This window comes from Varroa destructor, unplaced genomic scaffold (genome assembly GCF_002443255.2).
Source record: "Varroa destructor unplaced genomic scaffold, Vdes_3.0 BEIS01000002.1, whole genome shotgun sequence".
Taxonomy (NCBI): domain Eukaryota; kingdom Metazoa; phylum Arthropoda; class Arachnida; order Mesostigmata; family Varroidae; genus Varroa; species Varroa destructor.
Genome location: NW_019211455.1, coordinates 56,542,361 through 56,564,927, shown reverse-complemented (window position 1 = coordinate 56,564,927; position 22,567 = coordinate 56,542,361). Strand labels below are relative to the sequence as shown.

General features: G+C 39.2%; 1 protein-coding gene across 6 annotated transcripts; it reads right to left on the bottom strand.

Annotated features, from left to right (window-relative positions):
* Positions 1-1,641: 1,641 nt before the first annotated feature.
* LOC111244158 (uncharacterized) lies at positions 1,642-20,765 on the bottom strand. Of its 6 annotated transcripts, none has more exons than XM_022790923.2 (10): positions 20,610-20,765; positions 19,083-19,277; positions 18,301-18,423; positions 4,663-4,904; positions 4,160-4,333; positions 3,686-3,843; positions 3,442-3,523; positions 3,062-3,229; positions 2,074-2,247; positions 1,642-1,847 (listed from the first exon to the last, which is right to left on the bottom strand). In XM_022790923.2, the coding sequence occupies exons 4-10, from the start codon at positions 4,840-4,842 to the stop codon at positions 1,677-1,679; spliced, it is 1,107 nt and encodes a 368-aa protein (XP_022646658.1). In that variant the 5' UTR covers positions 4,843-4,904; positions 18,301-18,423; positions 19,083-19,277; positions 20,610-20,765; the 3' UTR covers positions 1,642-1,676. The 6 variants fall into 6 exon arrangements, with proteins under 6 accessions (XP_022646658.1, XP_022646652.1, XP_022646656.1 ...); XM_022790917.2 differs by having other exon boundaries at positions 18,301-18,420; XM_022790921.2 differs by having other exon boundaries at positions 18,301-18,420; positions 20,539-20,751.
* Between the last annotated feature and the right edge of the window lie 1,802 nt (positions 20,766-22,567).

Here is a 22,567-nt window from a genome sequence, read left to right as displayed (position 1 = left end):
TTTATTTATTTATTTTTTGACATTAAATCATATTTGTGTTATTCTAGTTAAACAGGTTTAGATATGCTGTTATGATTGTGTCAAGTACCAGTAAGACAATCCGGATAATTCTTATAAACCTTCCGGAATACAAAAAAAATAATTTCCACAAAATTATCGGAATGTTTTTTCAGCATGAACGACCCTCGTCGATGTGAAGACTTCCGCTACTCATAAAATGCAGCATTTTTCAAAGGTAATTAAAAATTAACAGAAGTGACTAATTTAAGAAAAAGTTACGTACGACTCGAGACATCGTATCGTTGAAAGCCTGAAGAAAAAAGATATCGCGTTTAGAAGAGAAAAAGTGCTAGTAACGCTAGCAACTCTGGCTGGATTTATGTGAAGGATGCGTGGCTACGAAGCCCCGATGGTTTCAATTGAACACCACGGGGCCATTTGTCATAGTAGAGCTATAAAAGCTTCAAGAAGCGGAAACTATGAGTGATTCCTGGCACCCGAGAGCTGGCCAGCGGCAAATCTTAACTAGCTAACTTCGCGTTGCTTCCGAATGCTCCTAAAAGGAGAGGGCTAATGTTAGGTCCTACTGTTTTTAGGGCTATTTTTAGAGTGGCAACTCGCACAACCCTTAGAGCAACTCTATATGACACAACCTTACGGTCGTTGGAGGCACGATGCCTCGCGGGAACGTACAGATCTCTTGGTTATGATGCGCTGCATCCGTAATCCACACTTATGATTTCTCTATTGCCTCGCCATACGTTTGAGATACGTGAATGTCAGCGATACCGATGCTCGGCGATTGAAAGATTTGGTATGCGCTATATTCAGACATGCCCATATTAAGTGGTGTGTATTTTCCTTCGTAAGATATTACTTCATCAGGCTGAACTAATACTCTTAAGGCACAAAAACGAGCAGAGTAAGGGCTCTTGATAAGGTAGTGAACCATAATAATCGGCAAAATCAGACTCTGCATGCACTTTGCTATTACATCCAAGCATATAATGATCTATATCGAACAAGACAGGAAGATCGACCGATGATTCGATAAAACGTTACCGATTAGTATCTCTTCACCGCAGCATTGTGTCTGTGATGTTATACGATTCTTAGCCTCAGTACGTTGAGTACATATAAAGCAAAACGACAGCAATTTCTAGAGTTCCTACCGGCCAACTATGGCTGGCATTAACCTCAGGAAAGTTCGTACACTCTAAGACATCGCTAATCAACCTAAGTGTGAAGTTACTACTTACTGAACTATATATGTAATTTATAAACATGAACACTAGAAAACACTGTCTGGTGTCCTAATTCGCGTCCAATCTTTCATGTAACGTCGATGGTTTTTAAAGGAAAAAAAGTTATAAATTTTTCTGCAATAGCATTCACATTATAACTGTACCGTTACGTACCAAAAGAGAAAAAGATACTCAGGTTCGGACGTCGTTCTGTAATGATGTAAATTTCACAGTATCCTCTGGGTCTGTGTGAATGCATTTCTTACTATTGTCGTTATTATTAGTGAATATTAATGCGCTTCCCCTTGTTGAAGAGGGCAAGAGGTATAAAGAAATTTTAGCTTCCGACAACAACTACGGGTAAGTTATGAATGTGAAATTGAACAACAAAAATTGATTTGGTTTAATTAGCATTTTAATAATGTTAATTCACTATTTATGATGTTCAATATTATCCAGCGAGAGTTTTTCAATGCCACTTAATGTTGTGGTTTCATCATCTGCGCGGTCTGGGATTTGTCCACTTCCAATATCACTACCGGCTGTACTTGCCGCCGATGACCCAGGCGGAGTTCCCAGTAGAACATCTAGCTGCTGTCGAACCTGACGCAAGACATAAAAAAAAAAAGAACTTTTCTATGAGTCACTCAAGGGGCTTTTCGTATGTTTCAGCATTTCGAGTATTCCGAATGATGTATGTAGGCTTGGTTAACAAGATCAAACTCAAGTACGTACTGCTAGGAAAGGTGGTAGCTTGTGAATTCGTCTTTTTTTTTTAGGCATTTTACGGATTATTTTTACTTTAAAAAAAAACTGTAAACCAGCATACCTGAGCGCTTTTGAGACTTGAACGAAGGTGTATCTGATTAAGCGCATCAACGAAGTTCGAATAGAGCTCGTCGCGTTCCTCAGCAGCTTTTTGGAAGTATTCCTCGGCCAATAAGACTTCAGACTTCAGCAGACGATTATCACTGGCAAGCTTGAAAGTTTCTTCACGAAGTTGCTGTAATAGTAGTGGCTGCTGTTATTATAACTGCAAATTCAATTACATTTTTCTTCATATCAGAAATTATAAATCACGCACAAGCTAAGTAGAAAAAAAAAAGATTGTTTTTGTACTACTAATGTATTGCATAAACAATTATTACATCAGAAGATGTCAACACGATTATTCATCTAATTTCAATATGTAGATTAGAAGATATACACTCAACTTCGGATATTTTTGACTCTACCACGTTTAGTTCTGTATTCTATTAAGAACTTCGTGTCTGGACATGCGCATAATCATTTACTCCTTGTAATTAAATAGTTTCGTTTCGCCTAACTGAAACAGAATTCAAATATTTTGTTCAAATAACGTAACTTACGGAACTGAAATGATTCGTAGGAACTTGTATCTACTTGAAATTCATGGTAGGCTAATACTTCCTTGTAATGCTCGTGTTAAATCTTAATAAAAACGCTTTAATAGAATTCCAGCTCGATCCAGATTAGCCCGCTTTGGAGGATAGCCCAGCAAAACATATATGTTATTTATGTCTGCAAATCGATCGCATTTAGTTAAGAACTTACGCACTGGAGTCTTAAGCTGAAATAATCTACGGTATAGGACAACCCGAATTAGAAGTCTGAAGCTGTCGCGTGTACGTCCACTTGACGATATTGATTCACTCACTCATAAGTTATACATGCACGATGTTTTATAATGTTATATGAGCTAAACACATGACGGAAAAGGTTGGCGCTAAAAACAATGCATAAAACGCCGATAGTGACCATCTACTGAAGTGAGTATACAAGCTATTGCCACATACATCTAGTTTGCTCCGTTCGCCCTTAAATTTGTTGAGCTTTGTCGTCAAATCTCTATTTTCCACCATCAGCTGCTGGACTTTTTGTGTGGCAAACTTCAGCTGCCTCTTCAGAAGCTGGTTTTGCTCGTCAAGATGATCACATCTCGCTCTTATTGAATTTTGCTCTGCCTGAAAGGCAAAGTAGCAGATTAAGTTCCCTTTAGTTTTTAAGCGTAGATATGATGCGCCTCGGAAATCCAGGTGGGCTTTTTTCTAATTTCCAATTTATGAGGTCAGTTTTCCTCATATAGCTATTTTTAGATTGTATGCACTCTGTAGATTGTTGCGATGAAAACTTCTGCACTTTTTGTATATTAGCTCGGTAAAACCACTGTTCTAACCTGCAACTTCTCGATATAGGCAACGTTGACCTTAAGTATATGCTCGCAGTTTTCCTTTGCGTCTTTCAGGGTTCGTTCCAACCTGCAGAGTAAATTGTTTATAGCATTGTCTTAATATAACATGCACGCTGCGGAGCCCGTTGACTGCACAAACGACAAATTCAATGAACGCATTATAATACGTCAGTTCTGACACGCTGACGACCTTATCGACGCTAATAAAAGTTGAAGTGAAATTCCTCACCTGTTCTGTTCGGCACAAATCAATCGGTCTACATCTTCGCGGTACTTATCGCGAGCTCGTTGCAGTTCTTCAAATTTATTCTGTTCGGCTCTCAGTCGTGTCTGTTCTACTCTGCTTTCGATTTCCAGTCGAACCGTTTCGAGCTGCATCTCATGACGCTAGACGACCATATGGCAAATATCATACGTCATACGGTGTACTCGTCACATTTTGAATGACTTTTATTTGTACGCATCACTCTATAGAGTTCGGTATCAATCTGGGCGGCAAGACGTCCGACATAGCTATAGACGCACTGAACATTGAATCTATTCTATATGGATGTATTCCCAAGCTTCCCAGACATTCTCCATGTACGCGAATAGCTTTTGGCATAATCAAGATACGCTGACCGCACTATGCGTGTTTGATAATGTGTCGTTATGTTTATGTTGAATGTATAATTAATAGATAACTGAAAAGTCTTGCACTCACTTGCACGAGAGCCTGCATATGCTGTCGATGTTCTCGGGTGAGGTGGTCATGAAGTTGCCGCATTCTCTCTTGTAAAGCTTCTTCAGTTTGCCTTCGCCGTTTTAATATTTCATCTTCTCTTCGCCGAGCCCACTTGCCCTGCTCCTCGAGAAGCTGGGCCACGACTTGAATTAGCTGCAAATCATTCGGAGAGCTATTAGGACCAGCATATCTGAAGAAAATCAATTATACAATACTGTTGAATTTCCTCAACCCCATTGATAAACGAAAGCCACAAAGAACAATAACGGTAATAACATTCGAGTTCACTTTAAGTTCATCTTTGTACGAACTAAATTCAAATCGTACTTCGTTTGTTCTAACTACTAGCAGTTATACGAAACGGAACCAAAACTCTCTTGATAGTTTAGGAATAAGTCTGTACTGCTGTATTTTTTTTTCTTACCGTTAACAAACTTTTGCCACTCATTCATGTTAGATGAAACTGCTTGACAGGTGCTTACCTGAGTACGGGTCATCTGTGAAGCGGCGATGCCATCCATCAAGACCGTAGTATCAAACTGTCCTTGCCCTGTGACCACTGCATCGGCCTTTTTACCCATCGTTTTGGCCTTTTGTGAATCTACCGATGTTGAGCGGACAATGTGACCTTTAATTTTATTTCGTTCTTTCTTCGCCTTCATCAGACTCACGAGGGGCAGCAGGTTAATGCCGAACGAAAGACCTGCACGCCGATGAGATTTGTCTATCAAAAGAAAAAACGATACTTCATTACCCCCGTAATGTTTCCCATCATTAGACCTACGGCAAACCCTATAAGTTGGGTACTATTGTTTAACCACTCCTCTGACCAAGTTTCGGGTCAATGCCCAACTTGAATACCACATCAATGTGTCAAGTCTAGCTGTGCTTTCGGATCGTGTTTATAACTAGGCCTCTCCTGCTTGAAGCTCGTTGAATGTCTCACATTTTGAGTTCGTGAATATGGCTTTCCTCGATTGAATTTTCTTGCCCCACACATCTGAAAGTCTACTAGACGAGCTGGTCTATCTACAGAGAGACGGCCGGAAATGGAAGCTGTGATTGCTATGTGACGCAACTGACAATCATAGGGCAAAAATCTTCTAACAGCTAAAAGAAGTATTGGACAGCACAACATTGATCTGTGAGGCCTTAAAGGAGAAAGGACTAAATAGCCTGTCAAAGTTACTCAACCAGCGTAGTAGCGTTCAACGAACAGAATAACAATGCTTGCTCGCTGATGCCGCAACTAAGCAGTGACGTACGGAAGTTAGATCTTCGTAGCTTCACCTGCTCAATTCAGTATACAATAAAGCAAACCAGTTGAGCAAATTCATGCAGTTTTAGACATTTTCAAGGTGGAACTTGCTTGAAAATAGTGCTACTTTTTTTTTTTTTTTTTTCTTTTTTAATAGACACTTCTATCGAAATAATTCGCGCAGCGTGATTCTAACTTAAAACAGACTTACAGCTGACTGACCGTTCCCTTTGTCGCCTCCCCCACCTGTTTCCAATACAGCAGTATTCGGCACCCCCAGTTATCCGTGAAGGACAATTGTACGCATAAACTAGTCGTTGTATTAACACAACTGTACCGCAAAAAGCAATACATGACGCCGACAGCACAAGAAGCATTGCCAAAGTAGAACGTTCTGCGGTGATCGTGACGTCACTGCTGTGTTATCATCAAGTCTTGGTGATATGTACCTAGCCCATTGGGTCTAGCCTTTATCAATATAGCATTAAATCTTCGCCAGGCAGAACCTAGCATGTATACATCAAGTCAAGCGTTCGTTAGCGTCATCATCGCCGGCGACATCAACACGTAAGCCTCAACAACCGACTGCTATGGGTCATTGAAAAGCAAGAAGGTCTCAACATAAAGAGTAAAATCTGATCATTACAATCTCCGCGTCATCTCTTGTCCATTGCCTATGTGTCTCTCGCTGATTCCTTTTGGTTGAGAGGGCACCGGACGATCGCTACTGCTGCTGCCCCCCACTGCAGCGGTTCTGCCCCGCTCTAGGGGAACTAACGTCTAAACAGAATGACCAGACAATTGTCGCCACGATCAACCGTCTCCGGATCGCCATCTCAATGAATGGATCGCTGCCAGAACTGAGTGAGAAAGGTTGTCTGATGCATCAGGAAATCTTAGCTAGCGCCGTCAGCTATTTAGGCTACTCACTGTTGCCGCGGCGTCCGCTGTGAAAATACGTCGACGCATCGCTACCAGAAACACAAAAACATACCGCCAGCCTCTGCTGCTGCTGCTGCTATAGCGGGCACAGCCTGAAACGCAAAACATTCCCGTTTCGCTGCCTACGATCGCTAGCCAGATCTGTTGTCTCTGTTCTATCTGTAACTATCTGAACAAACTAACAGGCCAAGCGTAATATACGTTGTCCTAGTAGTGGAGGCTAAGAGAAATGGTGAGTGTGACGAAAGCCACAGGACAAAGTTCCTTTCGTGTGAACGATAACGTCTTAAACAGAGGCAGTGGCGCTGGTTGTTGCTGTGAGGTTGTTGCTTATCGTTATAAAAGATGTAGTGAAGTATACCGACTTCTGTAGGCTACCGTCTTTTTCCTTTTGTCTTCTTCGTTGTCGACTTGTTGGCTCTCGAAGTTCTTCAGGTCGATTTTTAGAAAGGGCTGAAATAGATGGAGTAGTTTTTGGGGCGTGCTTCAGCAAGTTTGGTGGCAGGACAACTCTTCATGATAGACGCTCTATTATTATGTAGTCAGGTAATAAAAATTGTGCTATAGACGTATTCCGATAGGTTCGTGTTAACGGAAATTCGTGGCTGTATACATGAGCTGTGTAATGCGCGTAAAACAATATGTTCACGCAGACGCGTTCTGTTATTTATCATGTTAATGTTTTTATGCTCATATGTTAGCTTTGCCTATATATTTTAATATAGCGTTTCTATAACTAGTGTTTCGGGAACTGTTGCGCGTATGTTTCTTTCTCTGTTCAAGTTTGATACCTCAGGCCAGCTATATAATCGTGTGCTGATTGTTTTGTATTGTAGACAGAATAACGCGCGGTCAGGTAATAAGCGAAAGCAGGCTGCTTACTTTGTAATTTTATGTTGGGCGTATTTTCAACAACAGTCGGCCACCTAACGAACTTCGATGTCCTATATGTAGATGATACCTTACAGATAGGCCATAACATAAAACATTTTTTTTTTAAATATATTGTAACCTTTGACCGTGACAGTGTTTCAAAACTATGCCCTTTGACTGAGCGTAGAACTATCAACGAATATTATTTTTGTTGCTTCTCAATACAAGCTAATCTTATTTTACAGTGTCTAGTAATCGGAATATTTAACAAGTTTCTTTAATAATCCCTGCATCATGCATACTTTAGCTAGCAGCGCATTGTAGGGACACGACCACGGCTAGTGCCTCCAAGCGAAATTATGGTCGTTCTCAAACTGTTCTCAGTTGCCCCCCCCCCCGGTTTCACTAGTCAGCTACGCGATGACTGGTAACGACACGTCGGTCTTTTATCACCACTCCTGCTAACGATGCCCGCTCCATGTCTGGAATGACTAGGTACGAGCTCCTGGTCCGTATAGGGGTTGTTTCATTTTTTGTGAGGATGGACAAAAGCTTCTCCGCTAGGGTACAAGAACCTGGTAACCAGATGTCGGCCAGCATCGACACAGTCGGTTAAGACCGGATGTACCCGCGTTCCTCTCGTTATGGCTATTGCTGTTGTTTTGTTGTTGCTCTGGGTTCGCCATTTAAATGCTGCTACTGCGATTCCACCACTATGAACAGAATTAACTCAAAGGCTAAAAGCGTACAAGAATCGCTCAAGCTGCTTCGCTTTTTTTCTGAGACGCGTTGGCCAACGGCTATGCGACGAAGGCGATTTAGAAGCTGGTTGTTTTAGTGAAATCGGTGAGTTGAAAACGCTCGTGAGTAATATGGTTGGTGACATGGTTCAAGTATTACAATAGTCGAACGCCCCAGTGGTCAGAGATGACTGGGCAGCGTCGCTGTATAGGAACCGCTCGTTGAACGTCATTTGGCAAAGCTAATCATATTGTGTCAATGGCCAATGGGAAAACGTGTTATCTATGCTACAACTATACGTACTAGCCGGCCGCGTGCAGATGCGTCCCGTAATGTCCTGCTATAATGTGACATGGTAAAAGCCGATCTTTGCAGCATTGATGAAAAGAATGGATGTCGTTTTGATATACGCAGGTGCGAATACTCCGATAGGCAAGCTTTCAGACTGAGCGCTTTCTCAATGATTATGTAAGGTGTCGTTTATGTAATTAGTCAGTCGGACTCTAACTAATATATTGGAGCTATCGATCAAGATAACAGCGGCTCGCTTTGTTTCGATGGTGGACGAAATGGAGATGGGCGTAGAGCTGGTACCGCTTCCTGAATTGCACCATTTCAATATAAGCTACAGAAGTAGACCATAGGGGTTTGCAGAAGACGAACTCATCGTTAGCCAAAATACAGCTGTAGTGTGCGGGCATCGATGCATTTAGGCGAGAGAAAAACTGTTTTGATAGATTCTTTTTTATCCACTTTACGCTCAGCCTTCTGATGAGCTTTATATGGTTACCTTTATCTCCCACTACGTTTGTGCGATATTTAGGTATTTATCTAAATTTCATTCGTAGAGCCTTACTCCGTTCGCCGTAGCCTACATCAACTAGACGACAAACGCTTGTAAAGGGAGCATTTTCCCTTTACGACCTATATACAGTGTCCCTAACCAGTTCTCCATTTACTTTACATATCATACGATAGGCAAGGCCGACGCTTAAATAAGCAGGCACTGCAGTATCGGTTGGTACACCATTCGTTGTACTGATCCAGATCAACATCCCTACGACTAGAATATGTGGGGCCATCTGAATAAGAGCATTACCGTCTGCTCTAAACGTTCTCAACATCATTTTGAGGTTATACGACAAATGTAAAATATCCGCGGGTATTCCAACTGGGTATTCTTAGTACTAATTCCTACTCATGTGGCTTCTAATAGTACATTTCCATCAGGGCACATATGTCCAGCTAAGTATGAACTCAGAGCGACCTAACGCATATCCGACTGGCTTTTGTAAACTCATCCGCAGACGGTGTTTTGCAATGCCTGGCCTCAACCCAACTCTACAGGAAGCGGCAATCATGTCGTGCCTCATATAGCCCGTAGCCGAGTGCCTGTCACCTAAGATGACTATACCATCCGTTCATAAAACTGAATAGCGAATAATGCTATCTAGAGATGAACCTCGAACGTTCTCAGAATAGAGACCTAAGCAAAAAGCAAACAGACGCATGTGTAAGACAAAATAAATGGCACCGATATGGTCAACTCGACCTTTCCATACGACGAGTATGAAGTAACATATCTATTACACGCGGAATAAATATGTGTCACCAGTAACTAATTATTGTATAGTACATTGATATTTAGTTTTGATAGCGTGGTGGGTAACGTGTTCCGCCTGCTAAAGTTCAGACACACGCAACGGTCTGGGTACGGACCCGCTCGTAGACATACTGCGATGTGTTTCTCTAGTCAGCTGTCGTCTGATAGAATGCCCAACGGCGATATCAGATGTAAAACCCGAAATATTTAATGTAGTATATCGAAGAATAGCTCACAGGTGGCAGGATATCAGCCTGGCCTTAACTGTCGATTGTTAAAATACGTAATAGTCATTATACAAATCGACAGTCATTGAAATGCCTTTAATAAATGAATTATGCTGATTTGATAGGAGTGGTTTAAAATTTATTAGATAAATAAGGTTCAATTAAGATGTAATTATAACAAAGAGGCTACAAAACGATGCACAAACTTACCAGCTTCCTAAAATAAAGACGTCCTTTAGAGGTATCAACTTAGTAAGAACAAGCCAATTAACTTGATTGACAAAAGAAAGTTTAATAGGCTATATTCCCGGCAGTATTTTGCTGAAAAACTCTCACAATAGCGTTAACCGTAACGGTTAAAGCGCATTGAGCAACTGCTTGTACCCGTCTGAAGTTTGTGTAAGTTAAGAGCTAATTTAAAAACGACAATTCAGAGACGAACAATTACCTGCCGGGCTAAAGCAACAGCGAACAATTTTCAGATTGATTTTATTTAAAGCAACAAAATAGAATATTTTTCATTTCTAAGGCTTCGGCAGGTGCAATGATTGTACAAGGCTAATTGGCTGTAGACTTCTCATGTACCATGAAAAAATCTTAATTCAATAAATGCTTCAATAAAAACCAAATAGAATGTGAGACTGTTCCTACTTGTAGAATGAAGAATAGAAAAACTCTATGACTGAATTACAAACGCTACCATTGTGTGAGGGCATTAAGTTCCAACAGCATCGTCATGGGTTAACTACCTTGAAGAATGAAGACAATGAACTTACCTTGAATTGAACAACGACTGTTAGATTTTACCTTTCAGAACCTTCAGCTGCTTACTGCTATTGCTGCACGAGACGCCACGCGAATTGAAGTAATGCAGGAACCACTGATTTTTCTTGGTGATATCCGTTGGCCGGTCTGAATCCTATCTTTTTTTTGCTTTTTGTCACTTTTTGAAGCACTTAGATTCTGTCGGAATAGCAACTGCTTTTCGTTAAGACTCGGCTTAGCTGACTTGGCTTTAATAAGGCTAATTAATTCCCCGAGCTTAATTTATTAAGTCTTATTGACTCGCTAGTCATTTACTAAATTGTTTTTTAAACGAAAAACTGGGTTGATATATGGTATATTCTGGCTGGCGATATTGTAGTAGGACAATTCCAGTCTCACTCGTCTTACAGAGCGTGCCTAAAGCGTATCTGACTGTCCACTTCATCCCACAACAAATATACTCCAAAGTGGATCAAGGGCATGTGCAGGCTCAGGCTATAAAATCGCACCGACCCTGACAGTCCAGCTTTATGATCAGTCCAGCATTTATGTCACAGTATTCACTAGCCGCCAATCCTGAACAGGTATCACCACCTATGTACGGTTTTCTTTTTTATCGAACGACCAACCATGCTACCTTTAGAAACCATGTATTCACTGTTTGCGCTGTCAATCGAATGTTTGTTATCACTCAATAGAACCGAATCATAGCACTTGCACGATCTCCTTAAATAGAAAGTACCTCTTTTTGTATCAAAGATAACATACAATTCGGACGGCCTGTCCCGCGCACGCTCGGCTGAACGGCTTTCTCCCGCCGTTTATGCAGAATAAGAGTTGACGCCGATGCGACAACGAGCCAGTTGTAATAGCAGTATTATAAATGCTATAGTAGAGACAGTCATTGTCGTCGTAGTAGTCAATCTGGGATTTGTTTGTAGGAGGGAGTCTGGTTCGGTGCCGTCGCTTCCACGGATACCTCGTCGTTGATATCGTAGTAGTTGCCTGGCGACTACACCCCCTCCCCATCCCCCAAACGGCGGAAGGGAAAGGGCGATTGGAGAGGGAGAGCCAAATGTGGGTGCGTGGAGGAGGAGCATTCAAAGCAAAACTTCTACCAACTGATTGCTCGGAGGCCGCAATTCGATACGAGGCTCCCATCGAAAGTGAAGTCGATCATATCAGAAAAAAAGGTGGACCGAAAATAAACACCATGTCGTGGTAGGATTCGACGGTTTCTGCCTATTGATACTGCCGCTAACACTCAGACAACACTTGACGGCCTGATCATCTGTTCTGGCAAGAAAGGACTGGCAAAAAAAGGATGTTGTTTTGAATCGAGGTTTTTGGATTAGGATCGATCAGATCATCTCCGCACGTTCCCATATGCTTATTTTGATAGCACGCCGCTATCTGGGCTCCTCGATAATACAGAAAATTCCGAAGGACCCTGTGTAAGAATTTCGAATGAGGGAACATGTTTGGACGCAATTTGCTTATCTATCTACTTGTTTCTCTTATGTTTTCTAATCTCAGATAAGCCTGGCTCGCAAACAGCCGAGTATAACAAATGTAGGCGAACTTTTCGCCTTCTTATCGCCAGCGAGCTATGCAATTTTTTTTCTTTGATCATTTTGTATTTCAAGAAAGATCTTATTGGCCAAATGGCCCATGGTCGAACCATTATGCCTAGCAATAAACGGCTGGGGCAAAGCAAAAAAAAAAGCATAGAACGCTCTATTTGAGAAGATTAGATCTAAAATTCCGCTAGTCTTTCAAAATTCTACTCAAACATTAGCGTGCTCTGAGATACTTATGGCCGATTTTTTTTCTATATTTGCAGAAAAAGAAGATTGCCGTCAAACTTAGGTTATACGGTTGTGAAGCCTTTTAAACGCCTTATATACTCCTATCCAACGAGATACTACCCTACTTCGAGCGCCTGTCAGACAGAAATAGTTAGTTAAAGGGGTTTCGTTGTTTGCTTATGGATATAAATATGCCCATAACTGACTAAGTACCCGTTAAAACATAAAAACATCAATTGAGTAGCATATCTTGAGTTATATTGAATTAACAAAACACCTTATCTACTAGTCGCCGGCCAAGATAACGGACAGGTATAAATCCCAAGCCACCTCCAGCTGGTCGTGTCTATAGCCCTCCCAACCGAGTTGAATGGCGTCTACCGAGAAATGCTTCCTCAGTGCCAGTGTTGCTAATAATGAAGCATTTACGGACTCAGTGAAATAACTTCAATTCAAACCTCCTTTCCTCTATGACATTATGCAGGCCTTCGTTTTCGGTGGTAATCTTTTGACGTGCTTGTTGGTACTTAGCCGTATTCTATTTGATCACATGATAGACAGAGTTATGATAGATGCTATCATAACACGTCGTATTATAGTCCGCGAGCTTCAAATTCCTTTAAGCTTTAACAACAACACTACGCATATAGGAAACAACTATTACCGAAAGAAAGCATATGATCGGTGTAAAAATGATTTTTTTTTACCAATCTTCAAATGCGCCTGCTATAGCTAATATGCACGATATACTGTACAACGTACAGCTTCGTCTAACTATTTTCTATGCTAAAGTACAATGCTACTGTAAAGCAAAACATTAACCAAAGTAAGATATATATATATATATATATATATATATATATCTATACATATATATATATATATACATATATATATATATATGTATAAAATAATTAATGGATTGTGTTGGTCAAATATGCCTGTAAATAAAATCTGTATGAAAACCGTGTAGCTTTGAATAATTCAATTTTCAGTATACAACAACAACACCTCAACAGAGCTGCTGTAACTCGTAAAAGGGTGCTGGTAAATCAATTGTCTAAAAGTTACTCAGGACATTGTTCGCCTGGCCTGTTTGCTTGCTTAGTACATCAACAGACTTTGGATTGATCTTCCGGATCGAATGTTAGCCTAAACTCAGTTTGGATAATGTGTGTAGGTTTTTCGGCAAGACCCCTTGACCAGATTATACCGATTTCGCAGATCAACAACAGCCACTATTTGAATAGTCCTTGAATTTAAATAACGATTTTGATATATTTTATTGTCATGGACAAACGTTTTATAATTATTGTACTTATACTGAACCAGTTCCTCGTCATTGGGCCCACGTCCTCGTTACTGCAGCGTTTTCGCTAGTGACAAATACCATGACTAAATTAAAGATACGGTAGTAGATCCAAGAAATACGACTCTGCATATTCCAACGTACTTCATAATATAGGTTATTTAAGAAAAAAAAATACTACAGCTAAAATGTAATAGCCGTTCTTTGTCCGGCATCAAACAGCATAAAACATAACTATATAACACTAAAAATGTTTCTTTAATAATTAACATAAGTTACGCATTGTAGTCTGCATTTTAAGCATAGACCTACATCTAAGTTTACTTTTTATTCTGACATGGCGACAGCATTTCTAGTAGCGTGTGACACGGGGCTGGACGGCACGCTGTAACACAGAAGTCACTCAGGTGTTTTGGGTTAATACGTCCCTCAGCTACCATTTCGACTGGTATCTAAATTTCTTAAAGCTAAGTTTGGCCACGATTGTCGTTTGATCATAGTTACCCATTTCAGCTAATTCACGAACCGTTTAACGCCCCGCCCCATTTACCTCAACAGCGCTTTCAAGCGATTCCCGTCGAACTTGAACGGTTTTCCACACTGCGATTTTATCCTTTATATCTAAACGGCCGTATATCTAAACCCCTTCGACGCAAAACTTTCCCCAAAGCATGGCCCGGGCAACGCTAATTACCTCTGAGCAAAGTAGGTGCGGATCGAAATCTGTACCAAATAGTGTAGTTGATAGAGCGTCATTATCTGAGGATTTTTTTAAGTGAACCTGCTGTCTTTCTCTTGCCGCAAATAATCCAGACGGATAGTAGAGACCAAGACATTGCTGCATCGAGCACACAGGAGCAAATCGAAGGGGGAAGGGGGTACCGAAAACAAAGGGGCAATGCTCACATTTAGCTATCTTCGTCTCATTCTAGGTCGAACAGGTTATATATTTTTAATACATTCTCAAAAACTTTTACATTACTTAACAAAAATAGTACATTTGCTTGGCACTTTTGCTACTTTCCTCCGCTTTGATCCGTATTATTCGTCTCCTGGAAGATGACTTAAATTCTATATTGTATTTTTGGCGCACTACTAGTTACAAGACGTCTGTTTCAAAGTAACATGACGTTCGCTTAGGTCCGATGGGAAAATAATTTCTTTGAAAACTTCCCATAACACGTTTTCCCCTATGTTCACCATTAGACTCACAATAAAGTGTAGCTCGCGAAGATTCTCGCGTTTAATCTGTCTAGCTGTCATCTGAAAGAAATATTTTCCAACTAAAATTTATTATTTAATAAACACAATATATAATATAAAAGCACAAAATCGATAGAATAAGACAGTTAAATGGTGCGTATCTTTATTATTATTGTAGCTTTCTATTTAATTAATTTGACCATGACCTCTATTAAATTTGACTTAATTTTTTTGTTAATATGCAAGTGGGCCGCTTATCCAAGTATCTTTTCGATGAATTTCCAATGAAATTTATTCGAAAATAATTTATTATGGAAAAATAAACTGGCTGCCGATGCAAACGATTGCCACTGGGTATGAATCGACTTGTCGAATAGATAAGTTGGTTGACATTGGGTTGACGTTTGAGCATCAAATAGAATCGATTACCCGGCAACACGATGCGTCCGCTTTAGCCTTACAACGGGTTCAGTACTCTAGAACATTCGGTTTTTAGAGTTCGTTAAAGGTGTCGGTTAAAAATCATTTTAGTGAGTAAAAATGCAGGTAGCCATTCCGACTGGGCTTCGATAGCTGCCGTTCTGGGCAACAAGGATGCCACATGGCCAAAGGGTCGAATTTTTTTATCGAGTCCAGTAAGCGGCTACGAGAAACCGACTAGATGATTTCTCCTAGTTGTCTAAGCATCGTAAGGAGCACGCCCTCGCCTTAGACACTTTTTCTTAGTTTCAAATTGTCCAAGCTGGAAATTTGTTGCTCTTTATCGTTTCTTGTCGCAAAACCTGTTTTCGTTCAAATTTGTGCACACTGTCATACAACCATTGAAACTTTTTAACAACGAGAAAAGGGCCGGTTGACCCTGATAATAGGATGCTATAAATAAATCGATGTAGCCCCACGTTAGCTTGATGAGCACTGGGTTCGGAACATTGATTAATCAGGGTTATAGGTTTCAGGCTGATCCAGTAGTAATGGCATCACAGCGAAATAGTGTTATATTAACATTCCGTTAGTGAAATCTTCACAAGGTCAGAGGAGCGTTAATTGGTTGCCAACTTTCATATTCGGGTAGTTCGGAATCTCGGCTTCTCCGAGAACATTGCGCAGTTTTTCATCACAGAAGTTGTGGGATAGCGTATATTTCTTTATCAAATCCTCTTGTTTTGCACGGTTAAAGCGTTTGAACTGTCTCGTTCTCAGGTTCCAAGGTGATTCAAATTCCTCAAAAACGAAACCCAAAAAAAATATGACCTATCCGCTTGCTAGATCGCGCAAATAAAGTGCTAGAATTACTATAGCTTATACTGGTCACAAAGCTATCAAACAGCTTCTTTTAATTTCGAACAAATGCTTATTATACGTTCCAATGAATTGGGTTCGAAGATGTTTTCGTTTATACACAGGTAACCGACTTCAGTACAAGTTGAATACCGATTTCCTCTAGCGGAGTATATCTATCCATCCTTGCCGACGTAAGAAAAATAATAGCATTTAAAACCGGCGCTCCAAGGATGTCGGGTCTTGTGACGAGCTGCAAAATCTTTATATCTATCTCGTAACTGATCACTTACCTCTGGACTTCAGAGGTGAATAATCAGTTACTAATAATGTAGTTATTAAGCTTGGCAACATTCCCAAGCTGGCGTTAATACCGATTGCCGGTTCGTTTCATTTTTGCTTCGCCCATGTACTGTGACCTATCGAAGAACATGTATGGCGTAATCTGTAGCGTTCGGTAAACTTGCATACATGGTCCACTGTAAATACTTTACCCTCCGCCGAGCTCCCGTAAAATGTTCATCATGGATTGGCGAAGAATGTGTGATGGATTCGATGACAAGAAAGAAGATTAAATAAACTCGTACTGTCAGCGCTGACAACGGGCACAACGTCCCAAACACTAGTCGCCATTGAAAAGTCCAAATAAAAGGGAGAACAGATTTTAGTAGATCATGTATTTACTTTATCACTCTGTCTATCATGTTATCTGGACTGGACGCGGAAATGTAATTCGCGGAAGTTCGCATAAATATCTTTTATTTGTAGGAATATTTTATGTGCCTGTAAGCAGCCTATATGTAAGTAGTTAGCTAGAGGAAATGCTATATAGAAAAAGGTCAATAAAGCACACTTATTTTCAGCAATAACTTTTCATGGTGGTCTTACACTAAAGCAATCCTGTACAATGTTTACGGTAAAAAAATCGTCATAATTTTGCCCCTGTTAGAATTATGGCGATGTAGGAAAGTTATTATACGAAACTGATTGATTTTAAGATACCGTCCTAATTTTCTCCGACAAATTTCTCTAATATAATGACACCATAGGTTAGATAATAGCTAACCCTGTACTGCGCTCTTCATATTGAGTGATCAAAAAAGCATTGACGGTTTTTCTAGTTAGATAACTTTAGTTACATATCGTAGGGAGCTTGGCGTCATGCGAAAGCTGAGATCTAATAGTAGTGCTACAAATGTTAGAACGCCTTTATTCAGATTTATGCATGAAGATCCATGAAAGTCCTGTAAACATTCAGTTACAGCTTCGAAGTGTCGAGGCCTTGAAAGGCTAGTGCTCTTTATGGCCAAGATACCTTATGGAAAGAAATGCCATATAAATGACTCCGCCGCTTTTGTTTTTGAAACCAATCAGGGAAAGCCGGCTACAAAAAGAAGAACTGATTGAAGAGGATTCACTCGATCGTATTACCGTCTGTAAATTGCTACAAAAACGCAATGAAATCGATCGATTTTTAAAGCGGTTGACACATATGACGATAATGTGCAAAAAAGCCATGATCAAAGTGAGGTGATGTTATATATATGGTAAAATTAAAAAAAAAATTGAAAAAAAATCGTGCATTATCAGCTACTGCCGCTTAGTAAAACGATCAATTCGGATCTTATTGTCAACAATGAACAGAATAATAACAAGCTATGGAAAAAATTAATAGGGAATCAGAAAGAGCGTCTGAACGAAAGTGGCTAATTAGATCGTTTGTGTGATCCGCCAATGACACGAAAGTGCTCATCCTACGTTGTTGCCATGGTTTTAATACAGGATCCTGATCCTAAAAGTCCAGAAAGAATTAACGGTCTGTCCCTATCTAAACGACTCTATTGACAATAGATTCTTCTTAATTTACCAATCGAATTTTTAAAGTTGTCACAATAACTTCTTCCGCCATATTGGTTGTATTCTAATGTCAAAAATGACAAATGGACGCTTTCCAATTACATCAAACAGCTTCTCAAACTCCGCCTCACTTTTTTTTTTAATATACCTACGTATCTTATTATTTTGTGTTACTTTCTGACCTTGGAACGACACTACCTTACTAATTTGAGCCTATTTTTCATTTCTGATAATGGTGCGTATCAGGACGACTTACATTGAGCTGATGCGTGAGGCAGACCGGAACAATTCTATCACCAAAAATGCAGTTGTCCGGGTGAATCTAATTTCCCATGGGCAACTCCGGTGTTTTGCTGTTCAAAAACCAGATTGAGATCTACTAAAGACAAATAAACATTTTGAGTTTTATGTTCGGTACCGCTAGCCGCCAACAAGAAACGGATTGCACCAAGGTCCCGTTCAAAACCTCGATTACCTTACTAAATCATCTTAAGTTTACGGAGCAAACGCACTACAACTGAACTGTCACTTACGAGCATTTATAAGACTGCTGATCAATTTAATAATCTCGACATATAATTCAAGATGTATTTTTTTTTTAATAAAAGACGAATTTCTCGAAAACTTAATATCCATATAATAGTAAAACAGTGAATATGTATCAAACAGTGAATATTAATCAAACAAAAGGTAAAGCTGCCAGTCGTATTCAATAAGTGTATGTCCAAAGTTATCATTTTCCAACAGAATGAACAATCGGTTGATAAGATTAACTGGGACTCAACTTAACTTCAGCATAAAAACACAACCTTCGCAGAGGTTGCTCATTAACAAACGTCGCATTTGGTTCTTCCAGTTTGCATGGACAGATAACGATGTGGTGGTGGTGATGATATCCAGATAAACAAAAAAAAAACGGACAAGGTCTTTCTCTGTAGGAGATTTATCCTTCATTGACATGCCGATCCTCGTTGCTAATTGCCACAGCAATAATATCCGTGATCAATTTTATTTAAGATACAACTTCATCGTCTTTACCTTTCTCGGCCTTAGAAAACTCAATTTCGTTTAGTAACACCCATCGAGGCAGCTTCGTGTAATCGCCCGTCATAGTCACGCCAAATGAGACCTTTAATCCCTTGTCCAAACTTGCCCCTTAGTACTTCAATTTGCTCTGACTCGGGTGTCTTTCGCACTCGAACCGAAATCTGCAAACCCCATATTCAATCGATCCTGAAATAATGCGGCCATTTCGTTCGACACGACCAGTTAGTACTTTGTTTCCGTCCGACTAATCATCCCTAACTGACACAGCATCTTCAGGGACACTTCTTATCAAATGTCTCCCAGGCCACGTAAGCATTATATGACTGCATCCTAAACAAATTACTACGACCATCGTTCGGTATGGTTTATAGCACCGATAATTTCATACTGCATGCCAATATCCCGTTTAGGGTTTGACTACGTTTTTGATACCTGTCCTTGCCGTCAATATGCGCCTATTAGAGACAGCTGATCATTGTTACTAAATGGGATTGGCCGATCTGGCAGTCGCAATTCAAGGTTTTCAAGAAGTTACAAATAATCGATATTTTCACAAGCTCGCAACACAATATAAAAGCGTGGTGTCAACAATACAAATCGAAATTTGGATGTATCGATTCATTGTGCAATAACCTCTCAATAACCAACTTTTAGTTTACTACAGACAGGAGGGGATAATATATTCCTTTTTTCATTGGGATTCCCGGCGTTCTAGATACTTTTTATTTAGTTCGAATAATACCTTTGTTTACCCTAAGGGGGTACGTATGTAGCGTATTATTTCGTAGCGCATAGAGAGAGACTGTTTAGCAGCTAACTACACGCGATGGCTTTACAAAGACCGTTACATTTTCACATTTACTACAAACATTCTTAGTTTCGAGCCTGAAATAATGGCTACTAGGATTTGCTTGGTATTGTATAACTGGATGAGAATGCAAATACTCTGCTTTTTAAATGACAATGATCTGGAAGGTAAATCAGAATCCCAACAAACGTTTCTGACATAAATGTTTGTAAAAAATATTTGTAAATATGATGTTTTTGTGCTCAATAAGCTGCCTCTCTCGTGAACTACAATTTCTGTTTGTAAGGAACGTTAAATACATAATGAACTAAATATCACGATGATACGAAGCGTTATACGAGATTTACGGAAAACTTTAAATCAGGTTCATGGTTGGCGATGTATAGTAGGAGACTGAGGACGTAGTCGTAAGTTGAAGTTTACAGATATTATTGCCACCAAGGTATTTGCATAGTGCGCACTGTAGGAAAAAAATCGAAGTAAGTACAATTGGTTGTCAACGCAAGTGCATGTTTTTGTAAGTTTCAAATTGTAATTTCCCTATAGCACTAAATAATTCGAAATTAAATATAAATAATAATAAGACGGAAACAATAATTTTGGACAATTTTATATAACTAACAACAATACATAGCCTACAATAGGATGCAGATTGATCTGTCGAGATAGAACTCATATGCACTTCCAGATTACACGAGGTGCTCACTCACTTTTATGTTTCTAACGGAGTTTATTTCTTTACGACATACTTAAATAAATAAGTGTCAGCTTAGCTCTATATTTTCAAAACTATCTGCTATTTACTAGTAAACAAGAACAACAGATCAATCTGCTATATCAAAAGAAGCTTTTGGCATCTTCTGTTTACAATCATTCACAATATCACACTCCGGCTAGATAAATCTATCGAAAAAAGCGTTCAAAATTTCCGCCAAAAATAAAAACAAGTAACGATAGCAGACGACACTTTCTCTCTCACAATATATGGCACCTTTTGCTAGAATGAAATACGAAAGTTCAAACATTTCGTGTAATGCGATAAATACACTTACTCTTGCATAAATCCACCTAAATACTTCACTAACAAAACTCAATTTGAACCATCTCTTGAATATTGCTATTTAACTTTTTCCATCTGATAATTTAGCTTCTTAAGACATGCTTATTGACTCTTGAAATTTATTCAATGACTATATTACTTATTTATAACAAATATAACAAATAGTGCTCGTAATTTTTAGTTTTTCCATTATTTTTACCACTACCATCGTACTTGAATTTGTCCTAGCAACTGGGAATTTTATTATAATCTATAATAAAAGAAATTGTTCGAACGTGTGGAATAAGGAAATATAATCGACTGTCACTTATAAGCATTTACACAGTGAATTATGCTTGCATCTAAATGAGCACGTAGTAATTTGGACTATTACTTGACTGCTTAAGTGCTGGGTTGATAAAAAAATGTATTTGTTACCGTAGCATAGTTTTAAAAGTTTCAGTCTTCCTGCAAAATCGCTGCGATTTTGACATGAGAGACGTGTTATTACCTCTTTATTTAAGTGTAGCTGCCGACAAATCATTATCAACTAAGTGTAACGACGAGGTATCTAAACAATGACAAGTGAATCGAATCATCCGGTCCTTATTTATTTCTGATATAAACAGGCGAGTAACGCGCCCTCAATAAGAAGTATACAGATACAAATATGCCCGTATATTTTTAGTATGGATTTTATTATGCGTTTCGCCTAGATTAGGTTAGCGCAAGCAAAGAAACAGGAAGACGATTCAGTCAGGTAATAGGTCGAAAAAAGCAAGTGGAAAAAGTTGAAAAGGGCAGAAATAATATGGCCGTAAAGTATCAAGCAAAAATGTTATAAGTACGAAGATAAAGCAATGATAAAAATTTATGAAGATGGAAATGGGGGAGAGATTAAGGAAACGATAGCATAGAATACTCGTGTACTTATAAATTCATCGTTGTTTGTTTACATGTACATATATGTGAAGGGGATGTGTGCGTACCATATTGGATGATTATAAACTGGGATTTTTAAAAAAATTTAAAAGGAAAATTAAAGGAAAAATACTGGGGAGTGCCAGTAATTTCGTTCGATTCGGTAAATTCGATTAATGAAGTAAGATGTGCTCGTTGCACAAACCTTTTTATGTTCTTAATAACAAAAAATTCTCTGAAGCCTATCCCATTTGATAAATCTTTTTGCGAAAAGTATTTTTCCACACCTTCTTTCATAAAGTGTTGTTAGTTTACTAGTTTTGCAGGAGATTGTTTACTTCGGACCATCGTTACGAAATTTCGTAGTGAGCATTCGATATGTCTTTCCAAGCCTAATTGCAAATTAATTAAACAGGTCTAATGGGCGAATCGATTTTCGCAAAAAGAGCTGAATGTTTCATGTTGAAAAGTATGCCGCAGAAGTATAAGGGAAAATCGGAGCAAAGAAATAATATGAGATAATTTTTTTCGACAACTTACACAAAAATCATGATAACGTAGCTATTTTCTGTGTAAATGTGTGTTAAAAAGTCGTGTTCATAAAAGTAATATTAAATAAGAAAAATATGAAAAAGATACGTTTATGTGGGCAGTCTGACGGCGTATGTACAATTCTTTATCGTATGCTGACGTTTTCCACATATGAAC

Coding starts and splice junctions, on each gene's coding strand:
- LOC111244158 (XM_022790923.2), bottom strand. CDS start 4,842: ATGAAGGCGAAGAAAGAACGAAATAAAATTAAAGGTCACATTGTCCGC. Junction 3,844..4,159: donor ATATGCAGGCTCTCGTGCAA/GTGAGTGCAAGA, acceptor ATGGTCGTCTAG/CGTCATGAGATGCAGCTCGA. Junction 2,248..3,061: donor GCGAACGGAGCAAACTAGAT/GTATGTGGCAAT, acceptor CTACTATTACAG/CAACTTCGTGAAGAAACTTT.